The sequence below is a fragment of the Beauveria bassiana genome (genome assembly GCF_000280675.1).
Source record: "Beauveria bassiana ARSEF 2860 unplaced genomic scaffold BBA_S00028, whole genome shotgun sequence".
Taxonomy (NCBI): domain Eukaryota; kingdom Fungi; phylum Ascomycota; class Sordariomycetes; order Hypocreales; family Cordycipitaceae; genus Beauveria; species Beauveria bassiana.
Genome location: NW_007930863.1, coordinates 105,823 through 123,464, shown reverse-complemented (window position 1 = coordinate 123,464; position 17,642 = coordinate 105,823). Strand labels below are relative to the sequence as shown.

Here is a 17,642-nt window from a genome sequence, read left to right as displayed (position 1 = left end):
CTATACCTGATGATAGAGGTCGCGCAACAGAGCACCTTTCAGCAACGTTGCGTCCCGGGGCTTGAAATACAGCCCCGTCGGCCGAGGGGCCATGGCTTGGTGAGCAGGGTCCTCGCATCCCGTGATTGGGTCCGCGTCGATGCCAGGCCCGGCGCAAATCTCAAACGATGCAATCAGACGAGTAAAGAGCGTGTACATGACATGGTTCGCTAGCGTGTACCCCGCACACATTCGATAGCCAAGGCCGTAACTAAAGATGGGCTGATCGGGGTCTTCAAACCAGCGCTCGGGCCGAAACGTATCAGGATCGCGGAATAAGTTGGGGTCTAAATTTCATCATTGCCTGTCAGTAAACATGCTCATGTTTTTTCATCGCGTGTGAAACGTGGGGAGAAAGATGTATACCTCTGTTGCATGCAAATGTGTTGATGACGACTGTGCTCCCCTCGGGTATAACCTTGCCTTGATACACAATGGGCTGGACTGCCAAACGAGGCAACGCCAACCGCGACGGAGTGTAAAACCTATTTACATTGTCAGACTCATCACCCAAAAGTTACCCGGTATGGCTTGGAGGAGGCGTACCTGAGAATCTCGCGCACCAAAGCGCTGATATAGGGTACGTCCTCGGTATCCCGCAGACCGGATCCGAAAGCTTGGCCAACATCTGGGTACGCCTTCTGGATGTGGTGTAGGGCAGTTTCCTGGATATCTGGTCTGGTGGCCAAAAGAATTAGGCCCCAGTAAATGGTGTTGCTCTCCGTCGCCAAACCGCCCGAAAGAAATGTGAGAAGAACCGTCGAGAGCTCGCTCAAAGGAAGAGGGTGTGCAGAGGCCTCATTCTTGGCCCACAGACACTGCTCATTCGTATTGTTGCGCATCTTGTTCTTGACTTCCTCATTCAGCTGTCTGACGTAGGCGTCGCGCCGCTCGCAGAGCTTGACAGCCGCCCCGCGGTAGCGGTTAAAGGGCCACACGCGCAGCATAGGAACAAAATCTTGTAAATTGTCCGTCATGCTTCGTAGTTTCAGAATTTCATGCTCCACCTCGATGATTTCCTGCGTCAATGGATCGCCAAGATACATCCGTCGGCCGTAGCAAATGGACATGGAGAGGCTCAAGGCCAGTCTTTTCACAAGCTTGGACACATGAAGCGGGGTCAAGCCTTCGCTGCCGTAGCTCAGGAGCTCATGTACAAAATGTCTTGTTTCAAGATCAATCTTGTCCAGATTGGCCTTGACAGCCGGCTTGCTGAGCTCCGCTGCCGTGGCTTTCCGACCTCGCTTCAATGCATCACCGTAGACCGCAGTGCCAATGGTCGGCCCCAAAGTGCCAGCAATGAACTATAATCATGTTAGACAAGGGTTTTCATTGATGGCATATCAATTGATGAAGAGAACTGGAACAGTAGAGTTTTTCCGCGTGTAATAGTGGAAAAATTGTAGAGAGCGTGAACCTACTTGATGAAACGTGTGGAAGATGGGCCGCGAGGAGAGTGCCGCAGCGCTGCCAGTAAAGATCTCCTTGGCCGAGGCCGCCGAGTTGACAACAATGACCGGCATGTTTCCGAATTTAACCTGAATCACATCGCCAAGCTGCTTGGACCAGAGAAGGAACTGCTTCTCAGCATGGCAACGATACAGTGAGGGCAGATTGCCGACAATAGGCCATGGCCGAGGACCGGGAAAGTTGGCAGTTGATGACGACTTCAAGACCAGAGCCAGATAGATTGCCACGCAAGCAATCAATGGCCGAATAAAACTAAAGATGGATAGTTCTGGCCAAGAGAGCTGGTGGAATCGATGAGGCAGTTGAACGACAAGGTCCGGCAGGGGCTGGAATACTTCAAAGATCTCCATGGCAGAGACTCGGCCAGTACTGAACTGACAACTTGAGTAATCAGAAACGGAGATGCAGTTTTCGATTCGTAAAGATGTGATTGGGAGACGATGACGTGCGACTGTGGTTTCTCTGATTTTATACCACCGTTTTCTTGTCTTTCTTTAGTGGGAAATTGTACAGGGAAAAAGGCAGCCAGCCCAGCTTCGGAGAGGTCGAGACAACAAAGAGTAAGAGGAAATTAACGAGAAGCAATGGATAAATTAAAAAAAAAAAAAGAGAATTCAACAATTAAACATTCTCGTGCGCATCTTTGCATGTATTCCCGAATTAAAACAGTTGATCCTAATTTGTTGCCGCTTTTAGAGCTGCTGCTGTCAGTCCGGGGGTGTAAGATCGGACAGGGCGTGTGCATACGCTTCCATGCGCAACCCATTAACTTGGTCTGACGGGTGGGGGGGAGTGAGAGTTGACCTGAGACAAAACTCTTATGTGGCGAGCTGGATCGGCATAGTGTTACAGTTCTATATATTGAATAAGACGTCAAACATTGGCCTTGGGACGGCCGGCACTAAAAGACCGCGGGCAGGGCCGATTGTCGGCGTCGTGTCTTGCAGGTGTTGCCGAAGAATCGGGGAGCAGCGGTGAAGGCCTGTTTCGGACGTATCTAGCGAAAAGTTTTGTTCGAAAAAAAGGAAGTATGAAGTGATGATGAGCAACACAACGGGTTTACGAGTCTGCTACTCCGTACTTGGCATCCTGTCAGCATGCTTGCTTGTGTCCCGGCCATTCCGGCCGTACACTTCATTCCGATGAGTTGAGGCTGTGAAGCAGTACATGTATGCACAAAGAGCATAACTTGTACAATGAATGGTGACTTATTGAAAGTTTCTGATCAGAGAAATGAACTACGGTTTAGGTGTAGTAATACAAGTGGTAACTTCAATAAACTGTCATCAACTTATACTGCACCACTGCCTACTCTGGCTTCAAAGACACGGCGTTATAGCTGATCTGTAAGACTAGGTCGCAATACCGTAGCAATTTTGCTCAGGACCGGCATGTTTGGAGAGGAAAAGTTTCCCTCGGCAGGCAGATCGACGAGCTCGACACCATGCTGGAACAGCAAGCAGTAGCTGGAGCCGCCAAAATGAAAGGACCCCATCTCATCGCCCTTTTTGACATGCTGTCCTGGCTCAACCGTAATCTCGCATGTGCTAATTTCCACCATGCCGACCGCGACAAAGGCGACAAGTCCCAGGCCCGGCTCGTCGGCCTCGATGATGATGACGGCCCGCGTGGCCATTTCGCTCAGATATCGCATAGCGTGCCCGAACCCCTGCGGCTTCCTGGGAAAAGTGACGCCAGGCTGATCGGCAGCAAAGAAGCGCGGGAGGCTGTAGTACGTGCCGTCGACGACGTAGGCGCTGTGAATCGTGCCCGAGATGGGCGCGTGCCAGCGGTGGTACGAGTGCATGCTCAAAAAGGCCTGGTACACTGTGGAATCGTCGAATTTCTCGGCAATTGGATTGTGTCCCAGCATATCAAGAACAGAGTACGGCTGATCCTTGATGAAGAAGGTGTCGCGGAGCTTTGCCTTCATACCGACTGTGTGAGGGACGGATTCGCAGGCGTTGACGATGACGCTATCGTCGTCGGCTTCAGCGACTGGTCGCATATGCGGCCGGAAGCGTCGAGTGAAGAAGTCTAGAAAAGTGCATATTAGAAAATAAACAAAATATAGTCTGCGAGTTTTTATATTACCATCCCAGGAGCGGAAGCCGTAGTATTTATCCTGGGCATCACACTCAAACAGTTCCGCAAAGCTCGATGGCTTGCCGACTTCGAGGTTGGCAACTTGCTCTAGCTCTGCTAGCGAATTCTTGTCAAGCCAGCCATCAACGCCATTTTGGACGAATGGGAGTGAGTCGGCGCTCTGTAAACGAGATTAGATTTGAACATTGGACCGCCATTCATGTCGCATCAGTCAGTCAACCGTGAAACTAGCAACGTACCCCGAGAAAGTCTGCCCACTCGTTCAAGATACCTTTGATCAGGACATTGACCTCTGGGTCCGAGAAAGCAGCAAGGCCACTATTTGCATTGTCGTGTTAAAAGAATTAATTCTGGAGCCTCAAGCGAGACAATTGATGCCTACCTCGCAGTATTTGCTGGATTCGTGAGGATCAAAGCCATAGGCGGCACGGGTATCCCCAACCCCGGGGGCGGCGCCGTTTTGACAATGTGGCTCAAAAGCTGCAGCATGTGATTATAGTCGCGAACGACGGTCTGATTGTGTCCCTGTTGCTCTTGGGGGGGAATTTCCGTAAACATTTCGGTAAAGTGCATGTACAAGTGCGACTTGGCCTCGATGGCGTCCTTGAGGCGCTGGGTCGCGGGTGACAGTCTCTGCTCAGGCTGGGCGTCAACCTGGGCAACCAGCTGCCGAAGATAGCGTACGTGCATTTCGTGATCAAGATATGGCCAAGTCCTGTTGCATCTGGCGATTAGAAAGAAAGACTACAAACGCAAGGTAAAAGGTAGTTAGTTGGTTGGTATTTCCATACTGCGGTTCGACTGTGCTAGTTGCCTCGGAAGAAGAGCTGCCATCCTTTGAGAGAAGGAACTTTTGGTCGGACGCAAAAGACAAATAGTTCCAACTCGTCACTAGTATGTACGCAATCATGATTGTCCAGAGAAGGGCTCGCCCCTTTGCTGCTCTGTCCATTGAATCCATCGTGGCGGATGATGGAAGCACGTTGAGGAATGCGACGGACGCTTGATGGTGCTACAGCAAAGAAAGTTCAGCAAGCTTCAGACGTTTATGCTAATTAATGGAAAAGGACCTGTATTTATCACTTGCAAGGCACGGCTGCAGCGGCTGATGCAAGACATGCATGTCCCATTGGCTACGGAGTCTTGTCACCCCGCGCTCGGCGCCGCTCCAGTGACTTGCGATTTTTTTTCAGGGAACCTAATAGGCCTGTCGCTCACTATAATTCCAAGCTGGTGCTTGCTTCTCACGATTAGTTGAACGGGCAGAATGTCCGTGAAAGAGCATAAATTTAGGACTCGATTGTAGAAACTCACGTCAATAAATATAGAAGACAGATCTCAAATCATCATACTGCTATACAAGTTTTACACCCATCTATTCCCATGACGCGCAATTCTTGCCCATCGCGTGGGATGCCGCTACGGCAATGACCACCTTGCACTCTAATAGTACTGGTCAAACTGTTTGATTGAGTCGCTTCGTTAGGAGTCCATCGATAGAAGCGTACGCGTCTTCACCCGATGCGTGTTTCTCATTGTCCTTTTCCTTGTCATCCAAAACAGAGAGGGCAGCCGTCATTGGCACTCTCTCTGGTGCGGGGGCAGAGAGGAATCGAACGGCTCGCACTTTGTGTACGCCTCGAAATGTCTGCAAAAAAAAAAAAAAAAAAAATAAATCAATTTAGCCATATTCAGTTACGTAAAAGGCGGAAGCAACTTACTCGCATTTGCTTGACAATGCGCTCCATGACTTCGATAATGGCCAAGTCCTCGGGTGAGCCGCTCTTGGCCAGCTGAGGTCGAAAGCAATACTTGTTCATCATTGCAGACACATTTCGCATGTTTCTGGAAATGTGCATCTTGGCTTCATCTTTGGAGTGATAGGTCTTCATTCCGAGAAACGCATCCACGGCCAGGAAGATGAGCGTCTGACTACCAGACAGCCCACCATACTCTACTGGGCCATTTTCCGAGTCTGATGTCAGGCCCCAGCTGTGTATTCCCGATACATGACGGACCCAGATGGCACGGGAGACATTGGGATCGTTCATGTTGTCATATAGATAGAGAATGAGCTGCCGAAGATGTTCAAACACGGCTTCGGTGTAGCCAAGGCAGGCTCTTTTGTCACCCTGCTGGTAGCTCATCATGGCTCGGATGATGCCGCAGTACATTGGCGTGGCCTACATGATGCAAAGAAAAAAGCACCAGTCAGCTTTCTACAAACATAGTTATGGCCATGTGTAGATTTGTAACTTACCAGAGTCTCAGACTTGCTAAAGATCTTGCACCAAGCAAGCTCAGTTCGCAGTACATCGGCAGACAAGCCTTCATTGACCCGATAGGTAAGTTTGCCTTGAGCATCAAAGTTGCAAAGAATGTTTGCTACAGCGTTTCCGCTCGGCGAAGTAATGTCGAGTTTCTTTTGAATAAAAGACCATGCCAGGTCCAGTTCAGGCGGGAATGCCAACCGCTTTTCGTTTTGGGCCACTCGAACGACCGGATTAGTTGCCCATCTGTGCGTGTCGCAATTGAACGAATATTAGCTCGACAACAACTAGTTGAGATGATATCTTCTGAGAAACGTACCGATAGGCGTGTCGAAGGCAGGCAACGCAAGAATAAAAGCCATTGAAAGAGTCGCGGCTCAGCTCGCTCCAATCGTCATCCAAGACGGGCTGGAGACTCTTGGCGACAGCATCGGCATCCACATGCTGCTCAAGGCTTGCACGCATGCGCGTACGAAACTCGGCGCATCTCTTGAGATTGAACTCGTCATCGAGCGATGGCTCCGGAGTTGCCAGATGGCGCGCAACTTCAGCATATACTCTGCTGTATGCGCTCAGGGCAGCGGGCCAGTTGTGATGACGGGCCACTGGCGGCCAGCTTCCCGCACCATCGTCGCGAACGAGCTTCAGAAACTCACTTCGCAGCTCGTGATTCACATTGAGCGCTTTCAGATTGTCGAGTCCGATTTCTGGAAGCACTTTCTGGGGTGCTGGCTGGCAATACCAGTTTCGCCAAGTATAGACGAGACCAGCGACTGCCAAGAGCACGGCTACACTCAAAAGACTAATCATTGCGACTGGGGGAATTCAATTGAACCGCAACAGTTGTCAAAGTTGAATTGGGAGTGCTCAAAGAGTAATGTAGATGGCAAAAAGTTGATAGAGACTTCAACTCTTGGACTGACCACAGCCAAAGCAGCTGTGCAAGCTACATGCGCAGATACACGCACGGTCGGCCCATCGCCATACGAGGCATGATCAACAGCTGCTCAGCCAGTGGCTGGCTTGACCGAAATTGGTAACCTCCGAAACATTCATGAATTCTTATTACCATTATCAGCCATCCAAATTTCTCTCAACGACTCTCAAACACGCATTGCATTCTTACCTCGCTTCTTTTTTAGTTGTTGCTTCTGCGGATCATCCTATCCATTTCGTTAATCCCACACCATTGAGCGACGGTCCGCCAGTCTTCAGCCTTAAGACATGCTAATATTGGGCGTGTAAATCCTGGTCGAATATAAATTAGTTACTACTAGCCCCCAAACGCCTCAGTCTGCATGGGTCTGTCTCCCTCTGCCACCCCCCTCTACCTTCACTGGTAGTGTCTGGCATCTGTCAAGCTCCGATTGGTAGAGACATGTCTTGAAAAAAACAATGCTTGCTGCCTAATAAACCGCCCGGGATTCATCCTTCGGCAGGCCTCGGCCCGGCTACTATAATATAAAACCTCTTTTTGGCCATGATGGCGAAAATCGTACGGTAATCGATGTCATTGTTACAGCCTATGCAAACTAACTAATAGATGTGAACCCCGGGCTGTACCTGCAAATGCAAGGTTTACGGATGCAAACGCCGACTATGCAGTCGCGATGATTCCCTCGCATTGGACACTGGGGGGTGGTGTCTCTGGCGTGAACCAATCTCTTCCGCAGTCTCCATCGTAAAAAAAGTCCTCAATGACCTGTCTCTTGACAGGCTTTCCAGTGGCCGTCATCGGCAGTTCCTCGTCCTGCCCGAGGATCCGCATTACCACGGGACGCTTCGCTTCCTCCAGCTTGGTCGCGAGGTCCGATCGTACTCGGGAAATGCTCAATCCAGCTCTGTGACTCTGCTTGGGGCGCACAATAGCTCCACAGAGCTGAATTGATTCAGACACTGGTACTGCGACGACAGTAGCCTCTTCAAAGTACCCAAGTGCCATCAGCGCGCGCTCCACCTCGACCGCCGAGATTATGGAATTGCCACGTATGATATCTGCCATAGTGTTAGTCATAGGAGCAAAGTTGTGAATGAATGATGCAGCATCTTACAGTCATCTCGCTCGCGGCCATGGAAAATGAGCTCGTCTCCGACTAGCTCGGCAATGTCGCCCGTCTTGTAGAAGCCCTCATCATCAAAGGCTGCCTTTGTCTTTTCTTGGTCGCCCAAGTAGCTAAACAAGGCGCAAATTAGTTTACGATTCCTTTTTCTTTTACGAGTAGAACTCGATTAAAGTCACATCTTACCAGAGAAATCTGTCAGGGCTCTTGATAAAAAGTCGGCCATGTGTTCCCTCGGAGAGCTTCACCTCGACTCCGGGAGCAATCTTGCCCAAGGATCCCTGATAAGACGTCAGTAGTTAGACAACGAGTTTTCAAGTTCAAACAATTGTCACTACGAACCTTGATATTAGATATTCCTAGAGTCGGCAATCCCCCAAGCTCGGTTGAGCCATACCTGTTCTGGAAAGGGCATCCAAGGACCTCTGTCCAAAAGTCCACTGTGTCCTGGTCAACCAAGCCGCCAATGCTGAGGAAATAGGTAATACCGCCAAAGTATTTTGAAAAGTCCTTCTTCTTCTCTGGTGTGAAATCCCCGTTTTCTTCAAGGAGCAACTGCCGTATACCACGCAGCAGTGCAGGGTTGAACACAAAGTGTGTAATATGATGGTTCTTGAACTTGTCAAAAACGTCGGCCGAGGAAGCGGGCGTATTAAGAGCGAATACTGTTTTGCAGGTCAAGAGACCGTCAATGATGTTTTTAGTGCCTCCAAGCCAGTGACTAGCATTGTAGTTGACGACAGCACTTTCGCCCTGCTCGAGAGGGCCGGCAGCAAAACAGTATCGGCGAAGGACTACGCCTTTGGAGTATCCGGTGGTTCCAGAGGTGAAAACGACAAAGCCTGGTCCGTCAGGGTCCAACTCCGTTCCTTGGCTGATGGATATGCTGTCAAGAAATACTCCTGGCTGATTGAAGGAAATCGGCACGATACGCAGTGACTTTCCGCTGCTACTCTGAACATGATGAATGATTTTCTCCACGTCTGCGACGCTGCCACGATCAGCGAGGATACAGTTAGAGTTGACCTTGGTAAGTGTGTCCGCTCTGCGCTCGAGCGAGGCGGCAGCATCTGGCGGGACAAATTAGCGGTGAGCGCAATAATCACAATTGGTGTAGAATACTTACCCAGAGGAACGAATGTGCCGCCAAGTGCCCGAATCGCAAAAAATGCGACCGCAAACTCGTAGCCAGTCTTGGTACAGGCTGTCTGATAGAGGTGATCGTCGTTGAGCAGTCCCTTTTCGTTGAAGAATGTCACAGGGAGGATCGATTCAAGCTGGCTTCTCGTATACAAGATATCGGCAAGCAGCTCCGGGTATGTCTTCTGTAAACCGTACAGGTCGTAGATGATGATTCGAGATTGGGGTGCTGCTCTAGCGGCGTTGAGCAGCTTGACTAGCAGAGGGTCCTGAGGGAAGGAAGGCATCATGTCAGAAACAAGACTTGGTCAAGGTGATACTGTGATGAAACGATGAAAATGCGTAGAGAAAGTGCTCAAGGTTGGAAAAATATTCTAGGGTTGAGGAGGATCAAAAGCCTTACGAGGGGCTGCAGAGGAGGCCACCCGAAGTATTACACAATTGCACGTGCAATGCACAGCTGCATAGAGCTCATCACCCCTCGCAATTTACTTGACGAGACATGTATTGCGGATAAAAATTCAACTATATTTATGAAATCGACTACGATGGACCCTTTTGCGGTGTCTTGTGTGTATTCAAGGTTCAGTCTGGCTATTCTGCAGATGCGAACGAGATATTATTCATCTTGGACCAACTTTTCAGGCTCGCTTCGCCTCTCGACAATCTGCATCGTGATGTTGTCCGGCATAACCAAAGCAGCCTAGAGAAGGATTAGTATTTATGTGAGTCCACGGTATTCTTCAAAAAAAAAAAAAAAAAGTACCTTGCCGTAGGCAAACGTGTAGCCTTCCGGGTGCTTCCACTCAATGTTGCGTACAAGCTCACACAAGGTGGACTGCAGCATTTGCATGGCAATATTGAAGCCCAGGCACTTTCTTCCATAAATACCGAATGGAAGATATTGGCCACGAGCCTGCCTCTGGCGCAGCATCTGCTTGACGCTGGCCGAGTCCTTGCCCCAGCGAAAAGGGTCAAACTTGCGAGCAGTCTCTCCCCACACGTGAGGATCAGTCTGAATGCCGTATGCATGCCAGCCCAGCATCATGCCCTTGGGAACAGCAATGTCCTCACCCAGCACGTACGGCTCGGTTGCGATGCGGTTCGACATGTGGCCAAGCGGCGGATAGAGGCGCAGTGCCTCGTAAATGACGGCATTCAGAAGCGGAAGCTGGTCCAGGTCCTTGAAGGAATAGTCCCAGGGGATCGCCTGAGTAACCTCCTCTCGGAGAAGCTGCTGGATGTGCGGATTGGCCCCGAGCTCCTCCATGGCCGAGTTGAGCGTCGTTTCCACATTTTCGTGGCCGGCAATGAAGAGCTGTTTGTGGTTGCATTGGTAGTGGTACTCGGACATGAGATTCTGCTCACGTGCGCGGTGAAGACTGAAACCGATCTTGTTCTCGCCATCAGGAGGGGGTGGCGATCTGCATCTGTCTTCTGCCAGTCGAAGAAGTCTCGATTGGACCTCATGCAACAGCCTGTCGGAATGGGCGGTAACGGGCCACTTGAAAGGAAGGTTGTCCAAGAAGGGGAAAAGGCCTTTTAATCTTCCCATGAACTTTCGGTTCTGTACCCCGAGGATCTGCTGGATGTTGAATGTTCGGTAATCCATGTTGTTGTCGAACTGAGCATCCAGGAAATATTCGCCCCAGACAGAGAGCGCCCAGCGCCAGACAGGAGGACCAATTAAAACACCGCAGTTTTGGCCCTCGATGTTGGACTGGCTCTTAAGAAGCTTCTGTGCAAGATCTCTGCCTTTTTGGCGGAACGAGTCTAGTGGTGCGGGAAGACAAAAGCCTTCTTTGAGAAGCTTGCGGAACGTCACGTACTGTTCGCCATCCGAGTCGATGATGTTGATGCCAAAGAGCTTTGCGCCGCTGCCCCAGGGGATTCTTTCGGCAAGTCCCATTTTGTTTAGTTTTCGGTCGCTGTTTCTGAAGATTTGCACCAGATACTCTGGCTTTGTCACCAGAATCGTCCAGGCGCCCTCATTCCAAAAGGCCACCACGCCATGCTTCTCGATAAGGTCTCGAACAAGCCGATTATACACATCAGACTTGGATGCTCCCCTGAGTACAATGTAGAAATGTTTCCACAGAGGCACTCTAGGGATGTTTCGTGGAAAGTTTCGTGGCATTGCTGTTCCGTACGCCACGGCGCCGACGACGGCAGCAATGATGCCGAGGACTATCCACATGTTGGTGGATATATCGCTGAGAGCTTCAATGAGGGGAGATTGAGACGAGGTCATCTTGCCAAGATCCTCCAGCGTACAGATGATGATGGAAAACAGGCAGCAGTTGTTCAGGGTCAATGAGTAACTATGTTTGAGGACTGCTGTGAGCCGTAGCGCGCGCCAATGGCTAAATGAGTGTAGACAGCTCTGTAAAAGATGTTCTGATCTAACTCGTTTATCCAACGAAAGGGTTGTGTGCTGTGAGCTATCCGTTTTCAAAGCTCCGTGAGCGGAGCTGTCTTTGCACTCGGTTGGGGGAGGGGTCGCAACGGGTATCCGTCCGATAGTAATTCCGCTGCAGACGGAAAATTGGCAACTAGAAGGATTTGCTTTCTTTGGAATAAGTATCCGAGACCGAATGTCTAGTTGAGGCCACGGAGCCTAGCTGCAGCTGAAAGCTGAGGGTGTAACAGTAATGTCTAGAGGGTCACTAATAAGACTGTAAGACATGAAGCGGAGAGACCAGCGCGCCGCTCTTCAAGTGCCTTATCTGTCATCCACCTTCGGTCTGCCACCTTTTTGGTACAATTCTTCTCCCCAATTCCCTGATGCTGCATTTCGATCCGCTCCCATGCATAACGCTGGATTCGCTTGTGGGGGAGAGGGCGTGTGTAGGCGGGGAGGTGTGCGCCCAGATTTGACAAACCCAAACTTGCCCAACCCAAAGAGATGTACCCTGGAAGTACCACGGCGGGAAGCAGGTTGCAGTAGCCCTCTCGTCAAGGAAGAGTAGCGCAATATGCCAGCACACTGAGTCTGTCTCGGCGCTCAGCGGTTGGTGGCGTCTTGTCGGCAATTCATTCTTCAACCACCCATCCAGTTAGCTGTGTGCGAGGTCATGGTCCCCGGAGAGCCCTGTAATTGCGGTCGGTGGCGCTGAAACTAGAAATTGCGGCGAGCAAGGAGAGATTTCGGCTTGCACAAAGACACAAAGTATTGAGTATTATGACGTATATCTCGGATCTTGGGCTGCGTGGCAATGTGCACACCTGTAATTCGCATTCTTTAGTTGGAGCATGCACTGTTGAGTCGCGGTGCGCAGCGACGAGTGTCGCATTTGACAGCTTTACCTTTACCATTCTCTCAAGACCCTGCCTGCCTGAGCTGACCCTTTGCCAATCACGTTAGGTCCTAGCTGGCAACAATCACAGGTCCTACCGAGCATCGATCAACCACAAACAAGAACTGCTTGCTCAATCCTGATTGCATCAAAAGTTGCGCAAAAGCTCTTCTTTCCAAAAATGCCGCTGCCAGACGTCTCCGATGTTTGGTTTCTTGTGGCCTCGGCCGGAGGTCTAGGCATTTCCGGCTTGTTACTGGCGTCTCGACTCACGACATGCACAGCTGCTTTTGCGCAATTGCGTCGGCCAAAACCGCATGATAATTGGTACGAAGACGAGGATGGCAAGAGTACACCAGAGTCAATGGCAAGATTCTCAAACAAAACTCCAAAGCTGCTGTGTCTATTTCTCGCTGCTGTTGCTTTTGGGGCATCCGTGGCAGTATCTGTGCTCACCACCCTGCACCTGGAGTCCCGGAATGGCAAAATTTCTTGCTGGCTTTTGACAATTGGCTGGGTGAGTGAAGATCTTTTTCTGTAATTGTATCGTGCGCAGCTTGGCATTCTCTCTTCTTTATATACTGACAAAAAGACAGGCAGTTATATTGACCCAATCAGTCTCCATCCGCCTTGACGTTGCCCCTGTACAATGTTACGAGGCAGCTCTACGAGTCGCCGCCTCTGCAGTCGCAATCGCACCAGCAATTATTTTCCAAGGGCTCTTTCTCATAAATCAGCCCCTCGTCTCGAGGCGCGTCATTCTTAGTCTGATTGCTGGCAACGCATTTCTCTGCCCATGCGTTGTCCTCACTGGGCTCTTGTTTCCAAGACGTCCCCAAGTGTACTACAATGGCCGAAGAGTTTCTGCTGAGCAGACTGTGAGCGCACTTCAGAAGGCCTTTTTTTTCTGGATGCAGCCACTGATTAGGACAGCCGCACGGCACGGCGACCTGAACCATGACGACGTTCCGTCGATTGAAAACTATGCGCGGGCCAGCCACTTGACGATGCAATGGATCCGTGCAAACCACAAAGGAAACCTCGTCAAGTCGCTTTTCAGCACGTACTGGAGAGAACTGATGCTTCTTTGGGTTAGCGTCCTCATCCGATCTATTGTTGGGGTTGGGCCATTCTGGGCCATGTCGCAGCTTATTCAAAGGCTTGAAAGACTGGACCCCGAGACGCAAACTGAGCCTAGTCTATGGGTATTTCCCCTTTTAATTGGTCTCTTTACCTTTTCTGAACAGGTTAGTGGTAATTCTCCGAGCCACACAAGACTATTTACAGTAGATCTATTTAGCGATCGATCAGCAACGCTAACGGTTGTACCTTTGTAGTGGATTGCCTCTCGAATCATGTGGCAGTCGATTAAGAACATCTTTGCACCAGTCAGAGGACAGTTATCTGCATTAATCTTTGCAAAGGCACTGCGCCGGAAAGATATCAAAGGAACCGCAGATGTAGGAGATCATGATGGGTCGCATGGTGCTGCCAATGCGACTGATAATGATGACGACACAACAAAACAGACCAGAAAGGCAAAGGCGCAGGAACAGGCAGAAGACCTTTCCAAGTCTCGGCAAGCCATTATGAATCTCATTGGAGTCGATGTCAAACACATTTCCGATTTTGCCATGTATCAAATCTTGATTGTAAGCAGCATCGGAAAGCTACTCGTCTTTTCTGCCTACCTGGTTCAAGTCATTGGCGCGGTGCCATTTCTAGCCGGCGCCGTTGCATGGGCCTCGCTGCTGCCAGTCAACGCCATTGCCTCACGACGCTATCTCAGTGCAGAGACAAAGTTGATGCGCGATCGTGACCAGAAGCTGGCCGTTGTCAGCGAAGCCGTCAATGGCCTCCGACGCATCAAATTCTCGGCCCTTGAGGCGCAGTGGGAGAGACGCATTCTCGCACGGCGACAAGAAGAGCTCAAGACGCTATGGCAGGTATTCCTGGCAAATACCATGGTGTTTTGCTGCTGGGTCACGAGTCCAATTTTCCTCTCGGCTGCGTCGTTAGCCACCTACACCCTGCTGAATGATCACTTGTCACCGGCAGTAGCCTTTGTCGCAATCGCCATGTTCAGAAGTCTCGAGGCTGCCTTGGCGGGCTTACCAGAGTTGGTGACGGTGGGCTTTGATACAGTCGTCTCCATTCACCGACTCGATGCTTTCCTACACGAGCCCGAGCTGCAGCCAACAATCACCAATGGCTCTCGCGTCGCTTTTGAGAATGCGACAATAGCGTGGCCGACCGACCTTCCCGCACCTTTGGCGGACGATTCCGACCACAAGGCCTTTACTTTGAGCGGCTTACACGCAGAGTTTCCTGAAGGACAGCTTTCTGTTATTACGGGAAAGTCGGGTACCGGCAAGACGCTCATGCTACACGCACTGATTGGAGAAGCCGAGCTGTACGGCGGCCACATTGTGATGCCAACCCCCCCCAAAGAGTCTCCGGCATGGAACTGCAACGGCGACCGAGTCGACTCGGGCGACTGGGTAGTCCCAGGCACAGTGGCCTACGTTGCGCAAACAGTCTGGTTGGAGAATACGTCTTTGCAAGGAAATATTCTGTTTGGTCTACCGTACGTGGCCAGCCGCTACAAGATGGTCATTCATGCGTGCGCCTTGGAGAGAGACATTGAAGCTTTGGACGATGGTGATGAGACTGAGCTGGGCGCCAACGGTGTCAATCTCAGCGGTGGACAAAAGTGGCGCGTCTCACTGGCCAGACTTTTATACTCGCGTGCGCAAATCCTTATCATGGACGACATCTTCAGCGCCGTCGACTCTCATGTCGGTCGTCACATCATGCAGCACGCTATTGCTGGAGACATTTGCAAGGGCCGGACACGTATCCTTGTCACCCACCATCTGGGCTTGGTCGCTGAAGAGGCTAGCTACTTTATCGAGCTTGGCAACGGCACCGTGCAGCATTCAGGCCCAACCTTGAGCGACTGCACTGGCGCTGGTCTCAGCGGTGGCACAACCACGCCAAAGTCGGCCTCGAGTGCTTCAAGCAGTATCGGACCCCGGCACTTTACCTCGGATACAATTGAAGGCGGAAGCGGCGCCAGTCAAGGAACTGAAAAGAAGGCCAAAAAGTTTGTCGAGGATGAGGCGCGTGAGAAGGGCGTGGTAAAGAGTCATGTCTACCACAAGCTAATTACTAGTGGCGGTGGCTGGCACCTCTGGATCCCGCTGCTTGTGTTGCTGACTATATTCGAGTCGTCAAACTTTGGTACGTCAAGTCACTCTGCGTATATTTCAAACCTTGGTACTGACTCTTCCTCGAGGCCGAAACTGGTGGGTGCGAATCTGGACGGCTTCTAGCCAAACCCAGACGCCAGCTGGAAACACGACAAGTTTGGCCGAATATCAGGCAGCGTATTTCCATCCTACGCTCATGGCATTCTATTCCTCCCCCGAGACATCCTCACCGAAAGTCTCGGAGCCGCATTCTTTGCTCTACTATCTAGGTGTCTACTTGCTTCTCTGCGCCGCGGGTGCGCTCGTCGGCAGTCTGCGCTTCTTCTGGTCATTTCTGATCAGCATCAGGTTCAGCAAAAAGTTGTTTGAAGACGTACTCTATACTATACTTCGCTCGCCGCTTCGATGGATGGACACTGTTCCTGTAGGCCGTATCCTGAACCGGCTGACCGCAGACTTTGACATCTTGGACAGCCGGCTGATGGAAGACATGACCATGGTGCTCGTCCACAGCTTCGAGCTCATTACCATTTGCCTGGCAGCTGTCGTCCTCTCGCGCATCATGATACCGCTGGCGGGGACACTCATCTTTGCCAGTGTTATTGTTTCCGCGCGTTATCTCGGCGCGGCGAGACCTGTCAAGCGTCTAGAGAGCAACGCAAAGTCACCAGTCTTTGAGACGTTTAATGCAGCGTTGGCGGGTGTGTCTACACTACGAGTCTACCGCAAGACGCAGGACTATACCCGTCGCATCCACGACGAGCTCGACGAATGGGGAACCATGACTCTGCACAACTGGTCGTTGAATCAGTGGATGACGTTTCACATGACCATTATCGGTACGATATTCACCACTGCCGTGGGATTGCTGGTAGTGGCCGATCCGACACACTTTGGCGCCAACCTCGCTGGCTTTGCCCTGTCCTTTGCCCTCAGCTTCGCCATGTCCATGTCCTTTGCCATGCGCAACTATGCCACAATGGAGCTGGACATGAATGCGGTAGAGCGCATCGCCGAGTATGCCGAGCTGGCCACTGAGGATCTAACTGGCGACGAGCCGCCCGAGCACTGGCCGCGCAACGGCACAGTCAAGGTCGAGCACCTGCAAGCCGCCTACGCCAGGAGCCTGCCTCCGGTATTGCGCGATGTTTCTTTTGAGATATTCGACAAGCAACGGGTTGGGATAGTAGGCCGTACAGGAGCGGGCAAATCCTCGCTTACTCTGGCGCTGTTTCGACTAATAGACACGCGAAGCGGCAGAATCGTCATTGATGGCATCGATACCTCGACTCTCAATGTTCAGACCCTGCGATCACGTTTGTCAATCATTCCCCAGGTAAAGCAAACTAAGTTTTTTTTTTTTTTTTTTTTCTTTTTCTTTCTCTTTTCGTTTTGCCCTAATAGCTGATTCTGACGCTTATGAACGTAACTACAGGATCCCGTTTTGTTTTCTGGCACCATACGCAGCAACTTGGATCCATCCAACCAGCACAGCGACGAGGAGCTTCACAGCTGTCTTGCCCGCGTGCACCTGATTGACTCTGACAGCGACCGAAGCATCACCGCCGAAAGCATGAGCGGCAGCGACGCAGACGACGAGGTGTCCCCCACCCCGCAAAACAATGTCAACATCTTTGAGCGGCTCTCCAGCAAGGTGTCTGAAGGCGGCGGCAACCTGTCCCACAGCCAGCGACAGCTGGTCTGTCTCGCCAGGGCCATTCTGTCGCGTCCCAGACTACTCGTGCTCGACGAGGCCACGTCGGCTGTGGACATGGCTACAGATCGCCTCATCCAGCGCAGCATCCGAGACGGCTTCCACGACACCACGCTCATTGTCGTTGCGCATCGTCTGCAGACGGTGGCCGACTTTGACAAGATACTCGTGCTGGACGACGGAAAGATTATCGAGTCGGGCGCGCCGTGCGAGTTGTGGGAAAAGCCTGGCGGCGGCGCTTTTCGCGAATTGTGTGAGCAAAGTGGCGAGGCTTTGCAGCTGAGAAATATAATCTATGCCAAGAATGCGGAATAAGAAGTCACTTACACAACGCC

General features: G+C 51.2%; 6 protein-coding genes across 6 annotated transcripts; 1 reads left to right on the top strand and 5 right to left on the bottom strand.

Moving 5' to 3' along the window:
* Positions 1 to 1,859, bottom strand: BBA_07815 (Cytochrome P450 CYP504B10; the record flags this gene model as incomplete). Its single annotated transcript, XM_008602912.1, has 4 exons — positions 1 to 326; positions 406 to 524; positions 586 to 1,343; positions 1,461 to 1,859. The coding sequence occupies 4 exons, from the start codon at positions 1,857 to 1,859 to the stop codon at positions 1 to 3; spliced, it is 1,602 nt and encodes a 533-aa protein (XP_008601134.1).
* A 983-nt stretch (positions 1,860 to 2,842) lies between these two features.
* BBA_07814 (phosphatidylserine decarboxylase family protein) lies at positions 2,843 to 4,305 on the bottom strand (the record flags this gene model as incomplete). Its single annotated transcript, XM_008602911.1, has 4 exons — positions 2,843 to 3,546; positions 3,604 to 3,775; positions 3,855 to 3,933; positions 3,998 to 4,305. The coding sequence occupies 4 exons, from the start codon at positions 4,303 to 4,305 to the stop codon at positions 2,843 to 2,845; spliced, it is 1,263 nt and encodes a 420-aa protein (XP_008601133.1).
* A 766-nt stretch (positions 4,306 to 5,071) lies between these two features.
* On the bottom strand, positions 5,072 to 6,695 carry BBA_07813 (uncharacterized protein; the record flags this gene model as incomplete). The annotated part of the gene is made up of 4 exons (XM_008602910.1): positions 5,072 to 5,263; positions 5,337 to 5,798; positions 5,876 to 6,131; positions 6,205 to 6,695. The coding sequence occupies 4 exons, from the start codon at positions 6,693 to 6,695 to the stop codon at positions 5,072 to 5,074; spliced, it is 1,401 nt and encodes a 466-aa protein (XP_008601132.1).
* Positions 6,696 to 7,482: 787 nt separating this feature from the next.
* On the bottom strand, positions 7,483 to 9,372 carry BBA_07812 (adenylate-forming enzyme AfeA; the record flags this gene model as incomplete). The annotated part of the gene is made up of 5 exons (XM_008602909.1): positions 7,483 to 7,880; positions 7,937 to 8,058; positions 8,132 to 8,226; positions 8,288 to 9,015; positions 9,072 to 9,372. 5 exons carry the CDS (start codon positions 9,370 to 9,372, stop codon positions 7,483 to 7,485), a joined length of 1,644 nt encoding a protein of 547 aa, XP_008601131.1.
* A 332-nt stretch (positions 9,373 to 9,704) lies between these two features.
* BBA_07811 (Cytochrome P450 CYP5099A1) lies at positions 9,705 to 11,336 on the bottom strand (the record flags this gene model as incomplete). The annotated part of the gene is made up of 2 exons (XM_008602908.1): positions 9,705 to 9,788; positions 9,852 to 11,336. 2 exons carry the CDS (start codon positions 11,334 to 11,336, stop codon positions 9,705 to 9,707), a joined length of 1,569 nt encoding a protein of 522 aa, XP_008601130.1.
* A 1,226-nt stretch (positions 11,337 to 12,562) lies between these two features.
* Positions 12,563 to 17,622, top strand: BBA_07810 (ABC transporter; the record flags this gene model as incomplete). Its single annotated transcript, XM_008602907.1, has 5 exons — positions 12,563 to 12,898; positions 12,978 to 13,628; positions 13,719 to 15,624; positions 15,680 to 16,929; positions 17,029 to 17,622. 5 exons carry the CDS (start codon positions 12,563 to 12,565, stop codon positions 17,620 to 17,622), a joined length of 4,737 nt encoding a protein of 1,578 aa, XP_008601129.1.
* Between the last annotated feature and the right edge of the window lie 20 nt (positions 17,623 to 17,642).